Source organism: Pteropus vampyrus, unplaced genomic scaffold (assembly GCF_000151845.1).
Source record: "Pteropus vampyrus isolate Shadow unplaced genomic scaffold, Pvam_2.0 Scaffold39, whole genome shotgun sequence".
Taxonomy (NCBI): Eukaryota; Metazoa; Chordata; class Mammalia; order Chiroptera; family Pteropodidae; genus Pteropus; species Pteropus vampyrus.
Genome location: NW_011888820.1, coordinates 9,976,646 through 10,004,221, shown reverse-complemented (window position 1 = coordinate 10,004,221; position 27,576 = coordinate 9,976,646). Strand labels below are relative to the sequence as shown.

At 36.7% G+C, this 27,576-nt stretch overlaps 1 protein-coding gene and 1 pseudogene across 1 annotated transcript in view; one reads left to right on the top strand and one right to left on the bottom strand.

Moving 5' to 3' along the window:
- MEGF10 (multiple EGF like domains 10) overlaps positions 1 to 27,576 on the bottom strand; it is a 165,231-nt gene that overhangs the window by 82,083 nt on the left and 55,572 nt on the right. Inside the window, exon 7 of the mRNA XM_011358336.2 lies at positions 525 to 617. Within this exon, the coding sequence (XP_011356638.2) occupies positions 525 to 617 (93 nt within the window). The remainder of the gene's footprint in view (positions 1 to 524; positions 618 to 27,576) is intronic.
- On the top strand, positions 23,879 to 23,997 carry LOC111738535 (annotated as a pseudogene).

Below are 27,576 nucleotides of genomic sequence, written 5' to 3'. Positions count from 1 at the left end.
CTATATTACATTTAATTTAATACCAAGCTGTTCATAAATTTTCATTTGTTACCAATATTCCTCCCCAAGTTATCCCAGCAAATACTCATTTGCTTCTCAGAATGCAGAGATAAATATGTTAAGCATTGAAAAATATCAATTTTACTTCTGAATTAAAACTAACATGTGGAAAATTTTAATCATCAATAGACAAATCGAGAAGTAAAAATAGAACTTTAGAATGCAATAGCTATGTTGCCATAACTGCCCTACTCTGGAAAAAGCATTTGCATTTACAGAAGTATCAGCAGCAGATTATTGAAATCTTCCTTCCAAGTACCTTGCTTCATACTCAGTTAAAGACAGTTCTGTGTGTAATAGATGTAGAAGTTTAAAGGAAACTGTATTACTGAATTAGGCTGGGAATCCACACCACATTCTGTATAGGGATGAAAAGGGAAACCAGTGGCTCAGGACAATCTGCAGACGAGGGGGCGCACACAGCACAAACACCCCAAGACAGACAACAGCAGGTGGACACTTACCACTGGAGCAGTTGGTCCCCCCCCAGCCAGGCTCACACTGACAGGTGTTTGGAGCAATGCAGCGACCGTGGACACATTTATCAGCACAGTGGGCTGTCAGAGAGAAAAATCAATCAAATAAGGAAAGTTGGCAAGAGAAAAAAACCCCAACAACACAGCTGTTTCACATCCCGGTCTCAAGTATCACTTAAAAACAACATGCATGCTTGATAATTTTCTTCAATCCGTTCCTCAGCCCTCTTACAGTCTGCAGTGTAACTAAACAATTCTCCTTCTTATTTTGATATTTCTAAATAAATTCCTTCATTTCTACTATTTAATTCTACTTCATGCTAAATTATGAAAAAGTTTCAAGGGAAATTGTCTAATCCACTTTTTAAAAAAAGTTATCAGTGACTACCAAATATATCCTCTTTGTTTCAGGAGAAGCATATGTGGATGTGAATGCAAAAACAAATCACAAAGCAAGATATCAGGACTCCAGGCCGCCAAGGAGACTGAGAGATATCCCTTTCACGTAATGCCTTCACTAGAAACAACAGTCAGATTTCTTTGTGCATGTGTCATTCACAACTATGATGCAGCAGAATTAGATGCCCTTTTTCTATTTGAGGAGAATATTTTAAAATGGTCACCCAGTTCTTAAGAAATAGTAAATCTCAATTTCTCTTCCATCAGTGAATATCTTAGCTGTGATACCCCTTACCCCCCCAGAGGGTAATCCATTGCAAACTTGAGTGGACTGGGTAGTCTGATGATTTTCAAAGCAAAGTTTAGTGAGCTGATGGAAAGGGACATCAAAAATACACTGTGCTGAACATCAGCATTCCTTCGACTTTAGTGCCACTTACATTGATGAAACATCTTTTTAAAATACTCAGCCAGATGAGTGGGAACAACCTGGAAGAGTTTTGGGTTAAGGTACTCCAAAGTTTTATATAAGGATGGGATAAGATGTCTTATGCTTTAGAGATAAGTTTTATTAATTCATGTCTTATTACAAAAGTAAATAGGTCTACATTCCAAACATCAAATACCAGTATGCAAAATAAATCTCATCTCCTTCCATTGACTAGTAACATTTTTGTGTAAAATCTTTCAGGAATTTTTCCTATTTATTTTCTTCTCAAGGAAAAAAGAATAAGATCGTAGTATTTTTCGATATGCCTTTCCACTTAATATAATGGGAAAATCTTTCCATGTCAGTAAATATTTTTATGTGATTTATACACTTGTATTCGTATGTGTGCATGCGTGTGCATGTGCGTGTATACAATATCTATATTGCTGGAATAAAAATGAAAATAATAATCACTTCCAAATTCTTTATCAAAAAGATTTAGACATGAAGAGATTAAAGGGAAAGGCATTTTAGATGATGAGAAAGCAAAAGCAAAAGGTACAAAGGGAAATGAATGGAAATGAGGCTTATTTGAGTGTAGTTTTTGAGCAATAGCTTTGGAAAGAGAGAGACCTTAAAAATCAACTAAGGTGTTAGGACTTTATTCTGAGAATTAGCTGAGAATATTCTAATGAAAAATATAAATTTATTACAAAACCATTAGGTAGAGAATACCACAACATAATAAAGTGACCATAAATTTCAGGAAATAGGCTCACTTCCACCATTGGAATAATTCTTTAGCTCCCAGACAATCTGGTGTGGGGTGTCAGGCCAAGCAGGCTAGGGAGGTTGGTCTAGAGTAGAGATTTTGATACCAGAGTTCAAAGGAGATGTTTAGGAACATATTTGATTCAGACAATTATATTTTTAATTGTAATTAAAAACAAAATCTGCCTATAATATATGAACACACTGGCCCTACAATATGCTGACATGCTGCCAGGTTATGCCAGTATGTGCCAACTTCAGAGTTCAGCGTTTCCTGCCATGCCTATGTATGAGTTTGATATTGTAGATGTGTCATTTGTTTGTAAGGTCATAGCACTACACTGTTCTTTCTTTAAAATTTAGATAAAATTTAGATATGCACATACAAGCCAGCAAAGTATCATAACTGACATATGCAAGGATAAATTAAATGCCACAGAAGGCTCAGGTCTAATAGTGCACGGCACTTTCTGGATGCTGCGTCACATTATGTTGCATGGTACAACGTGCACACAGGACACTCCCACCTTATAGAGAGTGCTGGTACCACTTGTAAATATGAAAGTGCTTTGTCTCACTTATGTATTGATGACATCCCTATTTGCAATATATTGTTAGTGATCAGTCTTCAAACCCAAATTTACCAATTTCTCCTCCTTCAAGATACTAAAACTATTTAAAATTCTGTTTGTACACCTTGAAAGTTTTAAAAAGTAGATACTATTCGCCTTTAGTATGAAATAAGAATTTTCTGATACCGTGTATTTAAAAGAAAACACAGAAATTAAATATGATGGTTGATGAAAAGAAGTGTACCCATATCCTCAAATTTCAAACTTTTGTGTTTATTTAAAAGAGTTATTGTTTTCATCTATTTATTTTACACTAAGGAAATGTTGTAAGTGTTAATTTGCACATTTATATATTAATAAAACACTACTTTAGAAGACATACAGATGGCCAACGTGTATGTAAAAAAAATGCTCAACATTACTAATCATGAGAGAAATACAAATGAAAACCACAATGAGATATAACCTCATACCTGTCCAAATGGCTCTTATCAAAAAGACAAGAAATAACAAGTGTTGGTGAGGATATGGAAAAAAGAGCACTTATGCACTGCTGATGGGAATGTAAATTGGTGCAGCCACTATGGAAAATAGTATGTTGGTTCCTTAAAACATTAAAAATATAACTAGCATATGATCCAGCAATTCCACTTCTGGGTATTTACCCAAAGAAAACAAGAACACTAATTCAAAAAGATATGTGCACCCCCATGTTCACTGCAGCATTATTTACAATATCTAAGATGGAAACATCCTAAGTCTCCAAATGGATGAATGAATAAAGAAATTGTGGTGTATATATACACAATAAAATATTACTCAGCCATAAAAAGTAATGAAATCTTGCCATTTGGAACAACATGGATGGGTTTCAAGGGCATTATACTAAGTGAAATAAGGCAGAGAAAGATATGATCTCTCTTTCACGTAGAATCTTAAAAAAAAGAACACAAACACCTAAGTTTATAGATACAGAGAACAGATTAGTGGTTGCCAGAGGTGAGGTTATGTGTAGGGGTAAGAAATGGGTATAAACTATTTTACTTTTTAGTTTAAATAACTTGAATTTAAAAATCCACTACTTTGTTTGCATATCTTGGGCATCCATATGAGATTTTATTTGACAAAAATATCAACTCCACCATTTGAGAATCTGAAAATCTCTGGATTCCCAGGACACTGGATTGGATATGAAACTGGGGTTTCATATCTACCTGGGAGGGGGTGGCCATGAGAGAAGGATTTTGGGGGTGTTCATGGGCAGGTCTCAATTCATTATTCTCCCTTTCTTCTCTCCCCTTTCATTTTTTCACTCCTGTCTTACTTTTATGTTCTTTTGCCACTCATCTTACCTTCCCCACAAACTACTTCTTTGATATGCACAGTAACCATGGAGGTTGCATATTAAACTTTGGTACTAGTTGTAGTTGTGTTGACTCTTAACCCTGGGGTGACCCCTGAATCAAGCAAGCAGGTCTAGCACCTTTACTCTAATATCAACAGGGTAAAGAAATGAATGTGTTGAACATGTGTCCCAGAGGGTTAAGAATCAAAATTGCATATGCTTGGATTCCAATCAATTGTTTTTTGTTGCTCTTGTTTTATTAATTCAAAAAAAAAAAAAAAAAGAAGAATATTGAGTAAATTTCTAAGTGTAAAAATCAAAGAAATCTGCTTCAGAACGCTTTGAAATCGCCAAATAATCATACGAATGCTCTCATGTTTAATTCCTGATAGCACAAATTTTGTGTTCTATGAAATGAACATCAAGAAGTTCAGTCGATTATAACAGATGGAAAAAAAAATCATATGATGCTAATTTTAAACTCTAGATTATTTTTATGAAAGCCTTGAACTAACAAACTAATATATGGCCAAAATCTGAAGCAAAATTTGAATAAATAGCAGAAAACAAATTTGTCTGTAAGTTTATCAGGAATTGGAAAGGGGAATCTGCTTTCTTAATGATTTTTTTCCTTAATTAAAGCAAAAGCCAATGTAATTACCTCTGAATATTGAAGCCTAAAGTCAAATAATGATCTAAATCATGGGAAATATTGATGGTATGGATTCTAAAAGGAAAGAACACCAAATTCTAGTGCGATGGTGCAGAATCTACACACAGCATTAGATGCTGTCACATAAGTGTCATCTCTGTTCCATGCCCTTATCCCAGCAGCTCTAGACTCTCTACACTCAGTACCTGTAAGATTGGCAGGAGTGACAATTGCCAACAGAATAAGCTGACAGACAAAAGAGAAAAACAGAATAAGCTGACAGACTCCTGAGTCTCTGATATTCCAATTCACCAAGAGGCAGGAACACTAACTATGGTATATGTGGTGATGGATTCAGACCCTCCCTCTAGATCAGTTGATCTAGAGCCCTACCCCAGCCTCATCCTTCTTTTAGCTTCAAGTACCTACTCTGGACACTGAGCTTCCATGACTAAAACTTCACATGGAAACCCAGGTAGGTTAAAGACATGAATCTTTCTTGTGGAAAAAACCCAAAGTGACCTAGAAAAGAGAAAGGGAACAGAGATCCCCCTTAGCAAATGTTCAATAGCTTAGATTTCAAGGACAGGTACAAAAGAACCATCATAGGTGTGGCTCTCACATCAATGGAGTCATTTTATTTTTTGTTCATGTCCTTTCTTCTTATTTTTAAAAGGGCAATTTAAACCAGGAACAGCTAGCAAGGATGATAAATCCAATATAAATTATTTCTCACATCTCTCTTTAAGAAAATCATCGTGTATCATATTCTGAGTTTTCAGCAGTCTGTTTTGGTAGATGTAAGCTGAATATCTGGACTCACAATAAGTATACTGCTACAGACACATAAAGTTGCAAGGGGCAGCCAAGGCATCTTGTCCCTCAAGAACTGGAACGCAGGAGACACTAATGATAAGAACATGCCACGTTTTTGAAGTGAAAGCTGTGGACAGCCTGTCTGCCTGATGAACAGGTGAAGAATGACATGATGACCCTGGAATCTTTTCTAATTATGCTCCTGTTTCAGCCTTAGTTCCTAAATCCATTAAAATCCCATCATCAGCGCCATGGACCTCATTCCTTTTACTTGCAAATACTTGGCTTTAGTACTGAGAGCCACCAAATACACTCAATAATTTTCTCTTCTGCCACCTACATTTCCCTTCATATTTACACCTAGGGTATGACAAAAAGGTGAAAGTAAGAGTGGACAGACAAAAGACTCCTTTATAAAGCAATTATGTCTCTAAACACAGTACCTACTTTTATATTATAAAGGATATAATATAATCGATTCATTTAAATTAATGTTTAAAATGTTTCCATGATCAAAGTATTTCTTGAAAAGAACTGTCGAATAGAAACACAAACCTTCAAGCTAATCTTTTTCCTCAGAAGTTTTTTTTAATTTGGTCCTATGAATAAAGAGCATAAGTCATAAGTCTTGTTTTCATTCATTTATTCTGAGTTGCTATTGAGGAACATAGATATTTAGAGTTAAAGGTGCCTCTAGTAAACATCATTCCCACATTTTTCAGACAAGAAAAATAAAACTTGGAAAATGAAATGATTTCCCCAGTATTTATAGCTGGAATTAGAGGCAGAAGTAGTATTAAACCTTGGTGCCTGACTCCCAGTGGAACAAAATTTAAGATGGGTTTTAATGAGGGACTTGGAGTAGGAGAGTAAAAGATGGTAGAGGTTGTGCTGGGTCAGAAACTAGGGCAGGTGTACTACATGGCAAGAGTCAAAGTTATAAGATTCAAAGGAGGAAGAGAAAGAAAGTAGAGAGTTGACTTCCAAGATAAACTTTCTCTACTCCATACTTTGGTTTGAGGCCAATTATATGTAATGTCTTTACAAAATCTAACTGCCACTACAGTATTCAAGTACAGACAGGAATAATTTTGTTTTCATATTTCCAAACATTATATTGCAGCTTACCCTATTTTATTTGTTTATAAAATGGAAGGGAATTCTCTTTTCCTTCAATTTAATATTTACTGATGAAGCAGACATATTGCTAGGCACTACTGTGGATACAAAGAAGGCATATCAGGAATTTAGTCTGCATAGGAAGTCATTTATAGGCCCCTATAACCCAATAAACACAGAGCAGAATGCAGGGGTGATAACAGAGGTATGAGCAAAATACTGTGAGAGCACATTCAAGGATTCCATTTATATGCAATGTCCATACAGGCAAATCTATAGAGACAAAAAGTATGTTAGTGGCTGTCTAGGGCTGGGAGAGATTAGGGTTGAATGTGAGGTGATGGCTAATAGGTACAGGGTTTTTTTGAGGTGATGAAATGTTCTAAAATTGAGTAATGGTTGCACAACTCTCTGAATACGAAAAACCATTGAATTATAGACTTTAAATGGTTGAATTGTATGGTATATGAGTTATATCCCAATAAAGCTCTCATAAAAATACTGTGATTGCTGCAGGAAGTAATTCCAAATGAAGTGAGATGAAAGAGGGTCTCATGAAAAGAGACAACATCTGAGGTGATGAAGTAGACACCTTTGTAATAAAGTTGCAGGAAAGAAAGGCCAACAACAGCTGCCTCATACTGTATTCTCCTTCCATCTCGTCCCCAAAGTTGCATAACCCACTGCTTGGGGTCAGGGGCTCTTGCCCCACAGCCACCAGTGTTCATACATGTAACCTGTATAAATGGCTGATTAGTCATGAAGAGTGAGAGAATGCTGGGTGCCTACGAATTTGTACTCAGTAAATGTAATAAAAAGAAAAAAAATCCATATCTAAAATTCTTTTCCTTCTATTCCTGTTAAGGTTTTCGTGACTCTTAAGGACAAATACTAGGAACAATTACTAACAGTGTCTTTGGCAGACATCACTAATTATATATCAAATGTGTATTCTTGCCTTCAGCTTTATTAACAGAATCCCAATTTTACCAGGGGCAATAATGTGACCAGCCATAAACGACATTTCCCAACCCTCTTTCTAGATTGAAGTGTCCATATGGAAAACAGTGTAGGGGGACAGATTTGATTGGTAAATGCAATTCCCCTTCTCTTTCTCCTTCCTAATGCTGGGTGTATGGACAAAATGGACAAATCTGCAAATACTATCAGGTAATCTGAAGGAAGGACACAGAGAATCATGGAAGCCTTTGCTGTGAATTTCTTGCATGGGTTAATGAATGTCATAAACCACCTACTTTCTGATAATAAACCTCAAGTCTGTATATACTTCTATTTTTCAGATATCTATTTATTATAGCCAACCGTGATTCCTAACTAATACATTTCCTCTTTGGAAGATATCGATTCTTAAATTAAAAAAAAAAATCCATAATAGCAGAAAATTATTATCTCAAAAAATGTCAAAAAAGCATTTGGCAAAATCCAACATCCATTCCTGATAAAAATTCTCTGCAAACTAGGATGAAAAAGGAATTTCCTTACCATGATAAAGGGCAAATATGAAAACACCCAGTACTAATATTACACGCAATAAAAAAAAGAATGAATGCTTTCTCCCTAAGATTAGGAACAAGGATGTCTACTCTTATCATTTCTATCCAGTATTGTCCTAGAGGTTCCGGCAAGTGTAATAAGGCAAGAAAAAAGAAATGAAAAACATCCAGATTGGGAATGAAGAAGTAAAACTGCCTTTATTTACAGATTATGTAAATATATACATGTATGTAGATTATTTGCTGGCATTTACAAAAAAAGTTACTAAAAATAACAAGAGAATTTAACAGGTTTGCAATGAACAATCAGAAATTGAAATTTTAAAAGCCATTTAAAATAGCATCAAAAATATGAAATACTTAGGGATAAATCTGACCAAAGAGGTGAAAGACCTATACACTAAGAACTAACAACATCGCTGAGAGAAATTAAAGAATTGAACAAAACTATCAACTAATCTGGCCTCCTTGACGCTTATAGAACACTCCACCCAACAATAGCAAAATATACATATTCTCTCTACTAGAGAGACAGATGACTCAATATTGTTAAGATATCAATTCTCCCCCCAATAGCTGTATAAATTCAATATAACATCAATCAAAACTCCAGCAGCTTCTTTTTGGTAGAAACTAACAAGCTGATTTTAGAATTCATAAATAAATGCAAAGTAACTACAATAGCCAAAACAACTTTGAAAAAGAAATACAAAGTTGGAGGACTTATGCTACTTGGTTTAAAGACTTAGAAAGCTATAGTAATCAAGAAAGTATGATGTTGATGTACATAGAGACAAAAAGCTTAATGAAAGAAAATAGAGAGTCCAGAAATAAATCTGCACATATATGGACAATTATCTTTTGACAGAAGCACAAAGGCAATTCAGTGAAGAAAGAACAGTCTTCTCAACAATGCTGGAAAAATTGGATATCCGTATGCAAACAAATAAACATGGATATGTACTCCCACACCATTTACAAACGTTAACTCAAAATGAGTCATAGACCTAAGTGTAAAACCTAAAAAAATATAACACCACTAGAAGAAAGCATAGGAGAAAAACTTGTGACCTTGAGTTGGGCAAAGATTTCTTAGATATGACACTAAAAACACAATCTGCCAAAGACCAAACTAATTAATTTGTCCATCAAAATTAAAAACTTCTCTTCAAAAAACACCATTAAGAGAATAAAAAGATAAGTCACAGAATGAAAAAAATATTTTCGAAAAAATTATCTGATAAAGAATTTATATTCGGAACACAGAAAGGGTACTAAATAAGAAAATAAACAGCTTGGTTACAAATTGAAAAATGGGCAAAAGATTTGGACACTTCACTAAAGATGTACTAATGGCAAGTAAGCTCAAGAAAAGATGCTCAATGTCATTAGTCATTAGAACGGTACAAATTAAAACTATAATAAGATAGTTTTACATTATCTATTCAAATGACTAAAATTAAAAAGACTGATGGTATCAAGTGTTGGCAAGAATCTGGAATGAGTGCAACTCTCATACATTGCTAGTGAGAGTGTAAAATGGACAACACTTTGGAAAAGTTTGGCAGTTTCTAAAAAATGTTTACAGACTTTTGGATTGTTTGCAGTTTGGCTGTTACAAATAAAGCACCTCTAAACATTTGTGTACAAACATCAAATGGCTCAGTAATTCCATTCCTAGGTATTACACAAGAGAAATCAAAGTATAGTCCATACAACAACTTGTACACTAGTTCTCAGAGCAGCTTTATTTGTAATTGCCCCAAACTAGAAACGATTCAAACGTCCATAAACACATGAAAGAATAAAAAAAAAATTGGTATATCCATACAATAGAATACTACTCAGCAATAAAACAGAATGAACTAATGATCCAGAAAAAAACGGATGCATCCCAAAATGATTATTCTGAGTGAAAGAGATCAGCCATAAAAGAGAACATACTATATGATTCCACTTATGTAAAGCTCTAGAAAACACAAACTAACCTAGAGAGACAGAAAGCAAATCAGTGATTACCTGCAAAAAGTGGGGGGTAGGTCAGAAAGTGGGAGGAACTACAAAAGGGTGTGAAAAAAATGTTCATATGTAATGAATAGGTTCACTATCATAACTGAGGTGATGGTTTCATGGTTGTATACATATGCCATACCTATTAAATTGTTCATTTAAATTCGTACCATTATTTTATGTCAATGTTACCTCAATAAAGTTGTTTAAAAAAAAAATTAGAGTGTGAGGTGAACTTCCAGGGAGGGGCAAAGAGACTTTACTTACAAAAGAGGGCAGATTTTCTTTCAAAAAAAAAAAAATCTGAGCTAACACTAAAATACTGTACAAACTTTGCAATTTCAATGAGTGTGTGGCATTGATGGATGGGCTCTCCAAATGCTTATGAAGGTATTGGCTTTAGACTCTCCCAAGAAATGATCATTTTAGGGAATGCTAATACTAAAACTCACAATACAATGTTCTACAAGCATTTCCTCTGCAAAGTGAATGACTTATACAGAAAAAAATTTTGTATTGAAATAGCTATTGTAATGGATCCCACACAAAGGATTGAAATACCATCTGTGGAGCACGTAATCCTATTCATTTATTTGAAAATGGAAAGAGGTTTTAGCTTAATTCCACACATATACAGGCATTATCTATTTTGGCCACAACTCTCGTATTGTGTCTCTTTAGATTAAATCACATTTCAGAAACAGAAGTAATACGATCCTAATAGACCATAGTTAGTTTCGAACAGTTAACAAGCACTGGAATAAACTCAAACTTTCCTAGGTGCAAATTCCAAACAACACAGCCTATGCTGGTCTGATGGTACAACTGCAAACAGATTTAACTTGAGAAGAACTGCAAAATCATCAGTGTACAGCGTACAGCGTACAAAATCAACAGCGTACAGAGAATAAATCAGAAGGAAGATACCTTTGTTTGGGATACATTACTTCCCTCCTGATCTGTTATGTTTATGTCTGTGAGGAAAGCATGGTGATTCTATGGGAAGTGCCATACCAGGCTCCTCTGTTTTTAGAATGACATTCCTCTTGGTCCAACCACTCTTATGGAGCCATGGAATTCTTCCACAAATATTCTTTCCCACAGCATGTTTTCCACCACATGGCATTTCCCCTAGTCTGCCCTACTTCATCTTGCTGACACTTGTTTCCAGATATTTTGCTTCTGCTTATCCAATACATCTGAATCACACGTTAATAATAAAGGCCGGCCCTAGGGCAAGTTAAGAGGGTAAGAGCCATCCTCAAGGTTAACCACTTTTCCCATTCAGCGTCCTCGCCCCTCTTCCTTCCTTCGTGGTGGGTCCTGGATATTTCCCTTTGGATTCCAGTGCCCTTATGTTCTTTATACTCTCCTTCTCTGTCTTCAGTAGCTTAAGAATAAATAGAATTCGCAAACACAAGGGTTAATGACTAATAATAACAGCTATAGTTATCTCCCTTATCAGGAACACTTGCATTTCAGTATCGAAGCCTTAAGCCAAATGTATGAATTACGTGGTAGAATTTCTCCAAAAAGGGGAGGATTAAGGATCTGAGAGAAAGCTGGCAGCAGGACCTTTGCTACTGGAACACCCCACCAAAAACCAGGGAATACTAACTCAAATGCCGCCAAGAGCCAGGTGGGATCGATGGCAAGAGCAAGCAGGTCGGGTAAGCCTGAGAAAACTCAAGAGAGCACTTGCTCATCTAAAAGGGGCAGCTCTGGGGTTGGGGGAGGTGGGCGGCGGTCATAAGTTACAAACTTCTGGTTACAAAATAGCTCACGGAGATGTAATGTACAGCATGGTGACTACAGTTAACGATACTGTATTGAATATTTGAAAGTTGCTAAGTGAGTAAATATTAAAAGTCCTCATCACATACACACACACGCAAAATTATTTTAACTATGTGTAGTGACAGATGTTAACTAGACTTATTGTGGTGATCATTTCACAATATATCCATATGTCAAATCATTATGTTTTATACCTGAAACTAATATAATGTTATATGTTATTTTTATCTCAATTAAAAATAAGTATATAAAAGGGAAGCTCAATTGTCTCCTGTCAATTGCAACATAAGAATGCCAAGCCAGTGTTATCAATCACCTATTTTTTCCATGGAAGATTTTATGTGAAAATTTTATGTGAAAAACTTTTAAATGTAAAACACTATGTGGACCAAACAAAATATGACTATACATCAAATCATCCAGCCTGCTATTCTGCCATCTCCGGCAGAGACTATTGACCTGCTTTATGAAAACATTAGTGAAGGTCCTGAAATGTTCAAAATAAAGTTTTTAAGATCTTTGACAAACTGCATTTTAAACTGAACTGTCTTTTTCCCCGTTAATTTTAGTTTTTGCCCCTGTATTCTGTATCAATTGCAAATCTATCATTTATGCAGCTATTTTGAATTTAATATCAAGATCTGTTTCATATGCATTGACGACTTTACTTTTAGTGAACAACTGTTTGTAATGAAATATCTCTGTTAATAATAGTTCAAAAGTTGGAGGAGTGGCCCAGCCAATGCTGAACCCAATTGGTGAAGTCAGTAAATGGATACATCTTCCATGCTATGAAGGGAAGGAAGAATCTGCTATATCTTGTCATGACTCAATATTTTTCTTTCTTGAATTGTGAAAACAGACATTATAATTGTCCTTAGAAGAAATTAAAGAGTGGCATTAGAAATAAGCCTGAAAAAAGACATCCATCATGGAATTCCTCCTCAACGACGACAATTCAGCATCTGTCCACAGACAAAAGTACCTCTGTGGGAACCGTGGGATCCAGCACCATACGCCAAGGGACCTGGAAGGATTCCTGCCCACTCATGCATCAGGTAGTAGGCACGCAGACCTGGGTCCCAGCTGCAGACCCTGCAGTGGCCTGTGAACCATCCCCAGCCCATTCTGGCCACGGCCCAAGAGCCCCTGGAGAACACTGTCTTAAGACACCCATGGATGAGAGAACCTTCATGGAAGTCCAGGCTTCCAACAGAGAAGCGCCAGCACATCATTGGAGAAAAAAAAAGCCAAACAAAACAAGTTTGGACACACTGGCGAGGTTAAGAGGAACAGTTAGACTTTATCCCTCCCCCAAGAAACTGAGAGCATGTGAGTGAGAGTTCAGCTTCCCCAGCTGTGTAGGACTTTGTCAAAGAGGCCCATTTCTCTCACACCACATCCAGAGTATAGAGTTGTAAGTTGCATGACTGGGGAAAGTGAAGAGGCTGGGAGAGCAGCAGAGAGGAATCGAGAGGGCATTAAAGGAACATGGATCTTACTGTGCTGGAGTCCATCAAGAAGCCCACCTATTACCACAGGGGGATACCTAATCTGCAGATAACCCCCATCTGGCCCATGGGCACTCCCAACACTTCATGCACCTCATCCATATACACATCCACTCTGTGTCCAGCTTTCTGCGCACATTCCAGTGGTGAGAGCAAACTTTGGCAGAAGGCTAGTGAGCATGTGCAGAAAGCTGGCTCAAATCTGTGGGCCAGAGAGAGACCACAAACTTGAGCTTTAGCTCCGCCCTTGGGAAAACAAAAGAGGCTGTCAGCACCTGGCCTGATGTGTTGCAGGATGCAGAGGAGGCACGCACGTTTAAGAATTCTGCCACAAGAGGGAGCAAAAAGTGTGGAGCGAGCTTATCTATAGAAGGTCCAAGAAAGCCTCAGAATTTCTAGCAAAGCTGACAGAAGGTATTTTGTCTCAATGTAAGTAAAGACTGAAGGAGGTGACTGCTACTGCAAATGTGAAGACAGCAATACAAGACTTCAAGGGATAGTAAATATCAAGGAAACATGACGCCACCAAAGAAACACAATAATCTTCCAGTAACCAGCCTTAAGACATGGAGATCTGTGATTTACCTGATTAAGGATTCAAAATAGCTGTTTTAAGGAAGCTCACTGAGCTACAAGAAAACACAGAAAGGTAATTCAACAAGAACAGGAAAACAATACATGAGCAAAATGAGAAGTTTAACAAAGATATAAATCATAAAAAAAGAATCAAACAGAAATTCTGGATCTGAAGAATACAATGAATGAAATTAAAAAATGCATTAGAAAGCATCAACAGAAGAATGAATCAAGGAAAAAAAGAATCTGTGAGGTAGAAGGCAGATATTTTAATATTTCCCAGTAATGAAAGAATAAAAAAAATTTAAAAAGTGAAGAAAGTTTACACGATTTATGGGATACCATCAAAAGATGTAATCCGTGAATTATTATAATCCCTGAAGGAAAAGGGAGAGGGTACAGAAAGCTTATTAAAAGAAATAATAGAGGATAACTTCCCAAATCTGGGGGGGAGGGGCAGGGGAGTGGAGATTTGGATATTTAAGTTCATGAAGCTTATAAGTCACCATACAAATTCAGATAAGAAGAAGAAATAAATCATCAAAATTGGAAAGAAAAGTGTAAAATTGTCTCTGTTTGCAGATAATATGATCTTATATATAAAAAATCCTGAAGACTCCACCCAAAACTGTTAGAACTAATCAACAAATTCAGTAAAGTTGCAAGATACAAAATCAACATACAGAAATCAGTTGCATTGCTATATGTTAACAATGGAATATCTGAAAAAGAGATAAAGAACAATTCCATTCCCAACAGATTAAAAAACAATAAAACACTTAGAAATAAATTTAACCAAGGGGGTGAAAGACCTGTACATTGAAAACTATAAGACTTTAATGAAAGAAATGGAAGAAGACACAAATAAATGAAAAGATATTCCATGTTCATGAATCAGAAATGTTAATATTGTTAAAATAGCCATACTACTCAAAGCAATCTACAGATTCAGTGCAATTCCTAACAAAATTCCAATGACATTTTCCCTGGAAATAGAAAAAAACAATCTTAACATTTGTATGAAACCATAAAAGACCAAAAATAGCCAAAGCCATCTTGAAAAAGAACAAAGCTTGCAGCGTCACACTTCCTGATTTCAAACTATATTACATAGCTATTGTAATCAAAACAGTATAGTATTGGCATAAAAGTAGACACATAGACTAAGGAAACAGAACTCAAGGGCCCCAAAATAAACCCTCTCATATTTGATGAGAGAGCCAAAAATACTCAATGGAGAAAGGATAGTCTCTTCAATAAATGGTAGCGGGGAAACTAAATTATAGCAAGCAGAAAAATAAAATTGAACTCCTATCTTACACTACTCACAAAATTAACTCAAAATGGATTAAAGATGTTAACGTAAAACCTAAAACCATAAAACTTCTATAAGAAAAGACAGGGGGAAATCTCCTTGACATTGATCTTGGCAGTAATTTTTTTGATATGACACCAAAATCACAAGCAACAAAAGAAAAAAAAAAGTGGGACTATATAATTAAAAGCCCTCACAACAAAAGAAGCAAGCAACAAAATGAAAAGTCAGTCTACTGAATGGGAGGAAAGATTTGCAAATCATCTATCTGATAGGAGTTAATATCCAAAATATATAAAGAACGCACACAACTCAATAGCAAAAGAACAAACAATCCAATTAAAAAATGGGCAAAGGATCTGAATAGACATTTTTCCAAAGAAGACATACAGATGGCCAACAGGTAAATGAAAAGGACTCTATCACTAATCATCAGAGAAATGAAAATCAAAACCACAAGAAAATATCACTTCATACCTGTTAGAATGGCTATCGTCAAAAGATAAGAAATAAGTGTTGGTAAGAATATAGAGAAAAGGGACCCCTTGTGAACCATTGGTGGGAATGTAAGTTGATACAACCACTGTGAAAAACAGTACGGCAATTTCTCAAAAGATTAAAAATAGAACTACCATATAATCCAGCAATTCCACTTCTGGGCATGAAATCAGCATCTCAAAGAGCTATCTGCACTCCCATGTTTACTGTAGCAGTATTCATAATAGCCATGATATGGAAACAACCTAAATGTCCTTGGGTTGATGAGTGGATAAAAAAAATGTGGTATACAGGCATACTTCAGAGATATTGTGGGTTCCATTCCAGACCACTGCAATAAAGCGAATATAGCAATAAAGCGAATATAGCAATAAAGCAAGTCTTCTGAATTTTTTGATTTCCCAGTGCATATAGAAGTTCTGTTTACAATATACTGTAGTCTATTAAATTTGCAATAGTTTGGGGTCTATAAAGCAATGTGCACACCTTAATTAAAAAATATTTTATTGCTAAAAAATGCTAACCATCATCTAAGCCTTTAACGCATCATAATCTTTTTGCTGGTGGAGGGCCTTGCCTCAATGTTGATGAAAACACAATACTATATACACAAGGACTATTATTCATCAATAAAAAAAAGAAAAGGAAATCCTGCCATCTGTAACAACATGGATGGCCCTGAGGGCATTATTCTAAGTGAAATAAATCAGAGAAAGACAAATGCTGTATGATATCACTCATATGTGGAATCTAAAAAAGCTTAACTCCTAGAAACAGACAGCAAAATTGTGGTCACCAAGGGTGGGGGTGGGAGGGGGTGCAAGTACGGAATGTTTGTCAAAGATGAATAAGTTCTGGAGATCTAATGTATAGCATGGCACCTTGATTAACAATATTAATACTGTATTATATACTTAAAAATTGCTAAGAGAGTAGATCTTAAACATTCTCACCACAGAAAAGAAATAGTAATTATGTGATTACTGTGGTAATCATTTCGCAATATTAAGTGTATCAAATCATCACATTTATACAATAATAGATAATAAAGGTGAAAAACAAAAAACGAAAAATCCAAAGAGTCTCTGATAAAGTTAAATATTTACAATTACCAGTCTAAAGCTATATAAAAGCAAATGAAATCCCTTAAAACATTGTTCTCCAGAGTAGACTCTGAGGACTATTAGTTCCATCATGTTCTTGGAAAAAAACAGTAGGGGGAGGAGGGTGCGGGGAGGAAGGGGAGTAGGGAATTCCACAGTCAAATACGTTTAAGACATGCCTGTACTCCAAGCATTCTCAGAGCCTGTAACAAACAGATGTAAATCTTTGAGAAAGGAGATCCAGCACAAGGCATTTCCCAGTCTTACTGGATAATGCAACAGTGAATTAATTGTGCAGGGCGAGCATTCAGCAGCTCACCCTAGGTTATGCAGCTACAGATAATGTTCACGGTCCAAGTTTCTGGAAACCTATTCTCCTCCCTGGATCAACAGATAGATTTCATATGAGGTGGCACATTTCCTTTTCTATCCGTCAATTACATGCTAAGTACAATAAATTAACTAAGTTGTTTTTAGGCTTAAACATCAGTTTGGCTGTTATATCTTTAGACTTGCCATAACAGCCTTTGCCTCTCCATGGGCCCAGCTGGTCACAGAGGCGTACCTTCAGATCATGCTACCTTCTGTGACCTAACTAAGAAGACTGCTTTTCTATGTGGTGGTCTTCTTGGTGCTCTAGCTGAGTTCTTTCAAATTCTAAAATAATTTTTGGAATAATTCATCAAGGAAAAAAAACTACATCCAGAACTTGGAATATTCCTGCAACTTACGGGAAAGCACAGTGTCACGGCAGCTTTGCCTGTATCCGAGCATTGGGTGCCCTCTCCCTTTAGCATTTGTGCGTGTGGCCCAGAGGGATGTACTAGGTTTACCACCAGATTATCTGTAAAAGTACGGAGAGCTGTTATCCCAGACTAAAGAATGCAAGTTCTGTCACCACCTGGTCATGTCAATGTTTTGAGGTTGGTTATTTAGCTCATAATATGTTTCTTCCATCACTTTTGAATTATTTTGCTCTAAAAAGATTTGGACCATTGTGCAATAAAAATTGCTTTTCCATTCTGAGCTTTTATATTAGCTATTATCTATCTCTATAAGGAGACTGCATAAATTACTAGGCCTGTAAAAATTCTACCTGTCCTGCAAAGACTGCAATTACAGGAACTCATTTTCTAGAGATAAGGTAAGGATTTTTCATTATTTCCCTTTGGCCCTGTCTCCATAGGATTCAAAATCAGGCTTTCTTAAGCAAAAAAACAGGTAACAGACAGGATTTCCATCTTTTTAGACCGAGGCTATCTTAAATTTACAGTGTTTTTAATTATTATTAAAGTCATGGTTTCTATTTCTAAAATCCTAACTAGTAAGTATGCATTGGCAATCAGAAAGGCAACAAAGGTTTCATGCATTATTTATCAGATGTCCTATCTTTGCTACTAGCAGAGACCAATGACCAAAACTGGAAAACAGAAGTTTAGGTTCAAATAGAGGTGTGGGAAAATTGGAATTTCTGCTGGTGCAGTATGTGGACAAAAGGCCTTTCCCAGTATTTACTAGTAGGTTCCTCTGAACCAAGTCGGGCTCCATAGCAACAGGGTCCCTATGGAAACGCGAAAGAATCCACTGCCAGTGGCAGAAAGGGCATCCTGGGTACATATACTTAGGGACATACCATCTGAATGCTGTCAGTTCAGGGTCCCTTTGGCTAGCCTAACGGGATTATCTTACTTTTATTTGCACTCAAAGGGTCTACTTAAGAGTCTATACCCTGAGTGTGTTTGAAAATATTTAACGAGATGACAACTGTATTATTAAACAAACCTGTGAAAGTCAAGCAAATTCAGAGCAAAAATCTCAGATTGCCTTTAACTCCAGAGAGGTGATCCACCTCTCCTTAAGCCCTCACTGTGCTGCCCTAAACCCTCTGGAGAAGCCCAGGTTGCTCATACACACCCTCCGCGAAAGGCTGAATCTTCACAGCCCCAAACATGGCATCTTGCCCTACACTCCAGCTCTTCTCATCCTAAAAAATCTGAGCCCCAAACTTTTCAGCAGTCGAAGACCAAAATGACATGAAGCCTGGATAAAGAATGAAATGCGCCTTTCTATCATCTCCAGAAACAAGTACTTGCAGCACAGCTCTTCCCAGAAAGCCTTGCCCATTTGCCCAAGCCTGCAGTGCCCCTCCTATGGCTGACATTGGGCGCTGAAAATCTTTTTTCATTCCAAAACAAAATTTATGACAATATGATCCTGAGTTAGCTTAGCGAATATTCCAGCTCACAAAGAGAAAGCTCATTTTCTTGAGGACAATAGCAAGAACGAGAACCTAAGACTTTCCAGTTAAATGGAGAAACTAAGTATAATAGGAGTCTATGGCTCTGTGCATGATTCAGGAACCTCAATTGGTAGCTCCATGACTCAAGAGGTTCAAAGTGCTGTAGGATCCCAGACAGAGTCTAATACAGGGATGAGAAATGTAGGGCACTTGGGCCACCCAAACAACATGACGGAAATCACCAATGGGTCACTCTGTTCTCTCTCTTAGCACAGGCATTGATGGCCTCATAAACACAATGTTCCAGGTAGCTGTTTCTAAGAGATGGTACCTTCTGTCCCAAAAAGGAAGCTTTTTGTTAATTCCAATTTAATACAACAGTATTCCAAAACAAAAAGAAGAAATACGGGGAAATGCATGGGTTATATGGCAAATAACCTAACGTGGCACCTTGAAATGCTACCTGTGTGGTATATCTGTCTCCTGGAAGGAAAATAGTCCTAGGTAAGTGAGCTGCATATGTATTTAAGGCCTTAACTCAAAATTTGGGTTTAAAACCCACTGCTTACTGAAGCGTGACATTCCGACAAGAAGTTTATCTACAGGAATTATTTTTTGTATAAACACCAACCACAGTTCTAGTTTCTGATTTGTCTACAGCCAGTTCAGTTTTTCACAAAATTGGCCAAGTTAAAAATCAGCTGTGAGTATTCATTCACTGCTCTGGTAATCAATTGTCACACTCCTCTCTACTAAAAACAGGAAATCATATACAGTTCAGTGTGTGGGAGTTAAGGCTTCTCATTTACAGTTCCAAAGTTCTCTTAATGAGTGCCAAAGACAGGCAGTACACATCCATGGGAACCGACCTACCATCAGAGCTAGCCTACAAGGCAATCAAGCGGGTGACCCAGTCCCAAACCTCTCCTATATCTGCCTTCCTTGCACGCCACACTGCCTGCAATGCCCCCGTTACAACTTTAATTTGAAGTTAGCATTTGAGCTCCTCCATTTAACAAACATAGGGTAACAGAGTTGTCTACCAAAAAGGAAACATTCATCAGAATGTTCGCTTCCTCTGCAGTAGCATCCAGTAGGAGAAGACTGGGCATCTGGGCAAAAGAATGGAAGCTAGACTAGAGAAGGGACCCCTGGCCACGCTCTTTGTCCATTCAGAATTCTGGTGCAAGTGGCTCTGCTTAAAATTATCTCCCATTCGTCAAGCTGTGAAGCCAAGGACATGAGAGAATGTATGGCCGGCCTTATCTCAAGTCAACCAATCCTTCCCACAGGGGAAGAATTGTCAACTTCTCACTCTGCTGCTGCTTTTCCTGTGAGTTTTTCCTAGTCCCATGAAACCAAATCTACAGGCAATCTGCACTTGCTAACAGGTTGAGTTCCAGGATGTGTTTGGAAATTGGTGTCTCCCTCCAAACACATTTTCTTGAAGTTCTAATGTTGTAAATAATAGTTACATGCCTAGGGCAGCCTCAAATGCTCATTTACTCTACAACTACAGTACTGCGGAATCACAGAGTCTGGGTATCAACTCCTTCCCGCGGATCAGAGCGTTCACATTTCATTTCGGGCTGTCTTGAGCTCCCCTGACTGCCAGAGCACCAGAGATTATTCCTCTCTTCTCAGTGCTCATAGTAGGGGGGCCATGGGAGAAGACAAGAAGCTGTCCTGGCTCCTAATCGTCCCTGGAACTGCAAACAGTTGAGGTCTTGGGAGAAGGGAACCTGTGGAACTTCGGTGTGAAGACAGAATGGAGTCCGGTGACATTGTTGATGATAAGGGGCTCCAAAAGCCCTGGGCTTTCTGTTGATTTGACTCTGGCATTTGTTATTCAAGTCTCGGTCTCCAATTGTCTGCATTATCGGCCCCCAAATCAGCCAGTTAACTCTCTCTACTGCCACTTGTTGTTTCTAATCAGCATTTTTATCACCTCGCCTGTTCCTGTCATTGAAACCAAAACATAAATGGCACTAGGAAATAATGTGCCTTAAATCTAAGCGATACAGAATATAACATCTAAAATAGACAATGGGTGCAGTATATTCCATTGAGATAGTAATCAAGGACTATGTTCTCTGGTATTTAAAAAACTTCAGAAAACAACACAAAGGAATATTATGTAGCCCTAAAAAAAGAAATCCTGTCACAGGTTACAACATGGATAAGGCTGAGGATATTATACTAAGTGTAATAAGTCCATCATAAAAGGACAAATACCATATGATTCCTAAAGTATTCAAAATGTAAATGTGAAGTATCCAAAGTAGTCAAAATTCTAGAAACAGAAAGCATAAGTAAAAGGTGGTTGCCAGGGGCTCTGGGGAGGGAGGAGGGGGAATCAGGATTTAATAGGTAAAGAGTTTCAGCTTTGGAAGATGAAAATTTCTAGAGATCTGTTGCACAACAATATGAATATACTTAACACCACTGGACTGTACACTTAAAAATGATTAGATGATAAATTTAATGTTATATACTTGTTACTACAATTAAAAATAAATAGATAAATAAATAACTTCAGCAAACTGAAAAGAGACCACCAAAATTTTATTAAAAATAAACAAAAAAAACATGAGATGACAGAATCATTTGCTTAGAGGTTAGCTATCTTTTAGCCTTGTGAATGTTTTAAATTTAATATAGAGATGTATAAGAAAATCAAAATCTATAGTGTTTATAATTTTAGATTTAAGAAGATATTTGTAATATTTTAAAAAATGTGTCCTGTTAAAAAAAGAGGTCGATCTTCTAATTTCATCTTTTAAATGTGTAGTGGAATAAGTAGAAATGTTATTTTAAAGTTGAGCTCTTACAAATATAATAGTATACTATTTAAGAGAGCTTAAGAGTACACCTTATTAATAAATTGAATTTACTAGATTTAAGTATTTAAGCAAAGTATTTAAGCACATAGGAGAGTCTGTCAGCCTGAAAGCTGGATTACTTAAAATGGAAATTGAATTTATTAAATATACAAATTTCATTTTAAAAACTTGATGGTGTTTATTTGTAAAACATCAGTCAAAGGCCCTTTAATCTGTTTGTTAAATTTGTGAGACTAATGAATGAAACATCGGAAAGCTAAATTTAGCTTAAGAAATAATGAGTTTTTAGATTTGTAACTTCAGTAAATCAAAGTTAATTATCAACACATAAAAAACTATCAAAAAGAGAAATTAAGAAAAATTCATTTACAATTACATCGAAAAGAATAAAACACCTAGGAATAAATTGAACCAAGGTGGTGAAAGGCTTGTACACTGAAAACTATAAGACACTGATGAAAGAAATGGAAGAAGACACAAAAAGAAAGATAGTCATGCTATAAATTGGAAGAATTAATATTGTTAAAATGTCTATACTCTCCAAAGCTATCTGCAGATTCAATGCGATCGTAATTTAAATCTCAATGTCATTTTTCACAGAACTAGAACAAATAATCCTAAAATTTGTATGGAACCACAAAAGATCCCCAATAGTCAAAGAAATCCTGAGAAAGAAGAACAAAGATGGAGGCATCACATTTCCTGATTTCAAGCTATATTACAAAGCTATAGTAATCAAAGCAGACATGCAAAAGAATGAAACTAGGCTCCTACCTTCCACTATTCACAAAAATCAATTAAAAATAGATTAATGACTCAAATGTAAGACCTGAAACCATAAAAATTCTAGAAGAAAACAAAGACATTAAGCTCCTTGATATCAGTCTTGGTGGCAATTTTTTGAATTTGACACCAAAAGCAAAGACAACAAAAGCGAAAAATAAAAATAAATCAAATGAGAAAGCTTCTGCACAGCAAAGGAAACTGTCGACGAAATGAAAAGGCAACCTACCAAAAAGAGAAAATATTTGTAAATCATATATCTGAAAAAGGGTTAATCTCCAAATGATATTAACTTGAACTCATACAACTCAATAGCAAAAAAACCTCAAAATTTCCAATTAAAAAAAATGGGCAGATGATCTGAATAGAGATTTTTTTCCACGAAGACACGTAGATGGCCACCAGGTACACAAAAAAGCGCTCATCATGACTAATCATCAGGGGAATGCAAATCAAAACCACGATGAGATATCAACTCACACCTTCTAGAACCCTTGCGTGCTGTTGGTTAGAATGTGAATACAGCCACTATGGAAAATAGTATGGCGGTTCTGGGTATTTATCTGAAGGAAACAAAAACACTAATTTAAAAAGATATGTACACTCTCTATGTTCACTGCAGCATTATTTACAATAACTAAGACATAGAAGCAACTTTAGCATTCATCAATGGATGAACAGATTAAGATGTGAGACATACATACAAACACATATAAATACAATGGAATATTATTCAGCCGTAAAAAAATGAAATTATTCCATTTGTAACAAAATGGATGGAACTTGAGGGCATTATGCTAAGAGAAATAAGTCAGACACAGAGAAACAAATACTATATGATTTTGCTTATACGTGGAATGTAAAAGCAAACAAACAAACAAACAAACCCCAAACTCATAGATACAGAGAACAGATCATAGGTTGCCAGTGGCAGAAGGTAGGTGAAATGGGTAAAAGTGGTCAAAAAATACAAACTTATAGTTATAAAATAAATAAGTCCTGGGGATGTGATGTACAACATGGTGACTATAGTAAATAATATTGTATTGGTCTACGGCCATGCTACCCTGAAAAAGCCCGATCCCATCTGATCTCAGAAGCTAAGCAAGGTCGGACCTGGTTAGTACTTGGATGGGAGATCACCTAGGAAGACCAGCTGCTGTAGGCATAAAAAATTAAAAAAGTAAGGGATTGTAAGCTGACAAAGTCCTTGTAATCCGTGAGGTCAACCAATGGTTGCCTCGCCTAAATAATAAAATTAAAAAAATATATTGTATTGTACATTTGAAATCTGCTAAGAGAATAGTCTTAAAAGTTCCTATCACAACAAAAAAATGTATAATTATGTGTGGCAATGGATGTTATCTAGACTTACTGTGGTGCTCATTTCATGATATAGACAAATATTGAATCATTATGTTCTACTCCTGAAACTAATAAAATGTTATATGTCAATTATATCTCAATTTTTAAAAACATGCATACACATAAACACACATACACATGTATGCACACATACTACATACATATAGACACATATATGTGTACAGACATACACACATTAAAACCATTTCATTCCCCTGGGCATTTCTTCACTAATATTTTAATTTCTCCAAATCAAAAGTAATGAAACACAAGATTAGGCAAGAAGAGCAACGCTGAAGGATGAGTAAACTTAAAAGTTTAATTAATTTTATGAACAGATTAAAACTTCATCAAGGAATCATAGAGTTCTTCATGCCTAGTAATATTTTCCTCATGAAAAATTTTCTAATCCATTCTTTTTTTCCAACCAGGTTCTTAGGAAAGGCTTCTAACAGTGCCATCCCCTACAGTCTCCTTTTTAGTTCTTCCTGCCTGATGACAAGCATCTGTCTTCAAGACACAGAGCCTTGTTATTCAAAATGTGCTATGTAGACCAGCAGCTCTACATGGCCTGAGAGTTCAGTAATCTTAGGAAGGATGAAGCAGGGGGGGGGGCGGGAATGAGAGGATGGGACTTGCTCTCCAGAAGGAGCTACTCCCACTACCTAAAAGAAACTATTTCAAATACAAGTATTTGCATGAAATCATCCTTTTTTTGCCTTCTAGGTAAACTGACTACCAAAAAATTAAAGTAAAATTATAACCCATTCCCGTGTTTCAATTCCTTTTGGTAATTAGAAACAGTTAAAAATGGTGACTGTGCTATGTGCCTGGCAGCAAAGCCTAGTTAAAAAAGATTATGAAAGCAGAACCACGAATTGTGAGTTCTCTCTTCTTCCTTCTCTACCCACAAGGCTGCCTCGCCAGTGCCAGCTGTTGAGTACAGATTTCTCGGAGGTAACCCCATTAAGAAGGAAATAAGGGAAGCTTGACTGTCCTCTGGGTTAAGCTATGAAATCAAGACATCAGAGCGGAGAAATGCAAAATACCCTTAAAGAGACCGAATAGCATCCAGGCCTCTGAGACTAGACAGTATGCTGATTAAGTATATTAACATATCTAAAGGAAAAATGTTTCAATCTGGGGGAGGGGGGTTGGGGGGGAAAGGCATTTGATCAGCCAAGGAGTCTTCGAAAAAGGAGATTTCAGAGGCATATGCTAGAGATGTCCATTTAAGCAGAAAGAAGGACATCGTGCAACCTGTTTAGTTTGAGAAAAAGGAAAGGTTATTTTTACCATTATAATTTTTAGGTATGACAGTGCTAGTGGAATTGTCCAGCTTTCTGAGACAGGCTGCACTACTGAGTAAAATGACAGAGGCGTTGCTGGGCTATGGAAAGCTGGGACCGTGAAGCACTGAAACTCTCTTTAACGGACCTTGCTTGGATCCTTGCTCCCCATACCAGCTTGCCAGTAAAATCTAGCTTTCCATGTGCCAGGGCTTCAGGGAGAGAAGGTATGACCAGAAGACAGCCCAAGCATCCCTCTAGGTTCTATGTAACTTAATGAATCAGCATCCTTGCTTTACATACAATTCCTCTGACCTGGGTTAGTTGAAACAAATCCTGGGAGATAGAACTACTCTTTCCCAGTATACTGACAACTGTGCTTGTGAGTTTGAACACTGGCAAGTGCACCACGATAATGTAGCCCCGAAGGCTCTAGGAAGTGGCCAGCCCAGCCAGGCAGGCCTCCCCACTGTCCACTTTGTGTATACTCAGTGCTTTTCTTTGAAAATGTCCCATCAGTCTGGGCCACAGAAATCGGTTCATGATTATTCTCTTAAGATGTTTGATTACAAAGACGTAATTTTTCTTATTCAATATCATTATCAAAGACATGCAAATTAAGAAAAAATTAGCAAAGAAAAAATTGGTGCAAGGTATAAACAAAAAAGCATTCTCATATACTGCTGGTGGGGGTATAAATTGGAAACATACCAAATATCTTAGAAATATGTGTATACCTCTAACCCAGCAATATTAGTTCTAGGAATTCATCCTTACCTATTAATTAAGGATAGGAAAAAAGACTTAACCACAATAATGGCTTCTGGAGCAGTCAGTTCATAATAGGTAAAACTTGGAAATCATATAAATATTCAACAGTTGAAATTGGTTAAATAAATATCTATAATGTGATAACATTGATATTTGCAAATATGTTACAGAAGAACATTTACTGACCAGGAAAGACATTCACGGTGCATTTTTATTTTCTTCTTTTCATTTAGTTACATTTTCTAATTTTTCCAATGATCATTATTTATCATAGATATCCCTGGTTCTGAATCAAAGCTGAGGACTCATCCCGTCTACATAAACAATAGAATCCAGGGGTTGGAAAGAAGAAGACACATAGTTTTCCACGCCTTCTCTGTGTGTGTGTGTGTGTTACATGCTATTGAGTTGGCTCTGACTCCGGGTGATCCTGTGTATGACTGATGTTCGTGTCCTGTTCTCAACAGCCCTGCTCAGCTCCTGGAGGCTCACGCCTAATGGCTTCTTATATGGAGTCAGTCCATCTCATTATTGGTTTTCCTCTTTCCTTGCTGTCTTCTCTTTTGAAGGAGCCTCACAGAGGTATCAATGGCTTACCCAAGGTCACCCAGCTGAGAGGTGGTAGAGTCAGTGCTATCACTCGACTCTGCAGATTCTTAAGCCCAGGTATATCAAGTCATCCCTAATGTCTTCAAACTAGAGCTCAGAACCCTGTCTCTCTCTACGCCTCACAATATCAGTGGCTCAGCTCACAAAACGAAGGTACTCCTCTAGCTGTGTGCTGAGCCAAAATATTTGAATAAAATCGTTTTTAATGATCTATCTTCTACATGTCCTACATACAATGGTAAAAAACCTCATTTGCAAACTGTATCTCACATGATAATCTAGGATTTTCTTTAGCGTATCATTAAAATATCAAACTTTTCTCAAGATATCTCCAAATGAATTGGTAAGATGGAGTGGGGAGGAGAGAGAGAAAATGACAATTAAAAAAGGTCTACTTTGTGACCCAGGCTTACAGTCATTTCTCACTGTGAAAGCTCCTCCTTCCTTAATAAACCTCATCATTCCATGCACCGGCAAAGAATACATTGATCTCTCACAAGTTGATTCAGTACTCTGGTCGGGTGCTGTGAGAAAGTTACATCTCTGTTCTTTTCTGTGACCTATAAATCTAATGACTCGCTGACCAATTTCCAAAGAGACATTTATGGAAGAAGTGCAATTAACATTGCTACATCCAGCCATGATTCATCTTTCAATAACATCTGTTTTCTCCTCAAGTGACATTCACTTGGAGGTTTTCGATAGGACAGAGG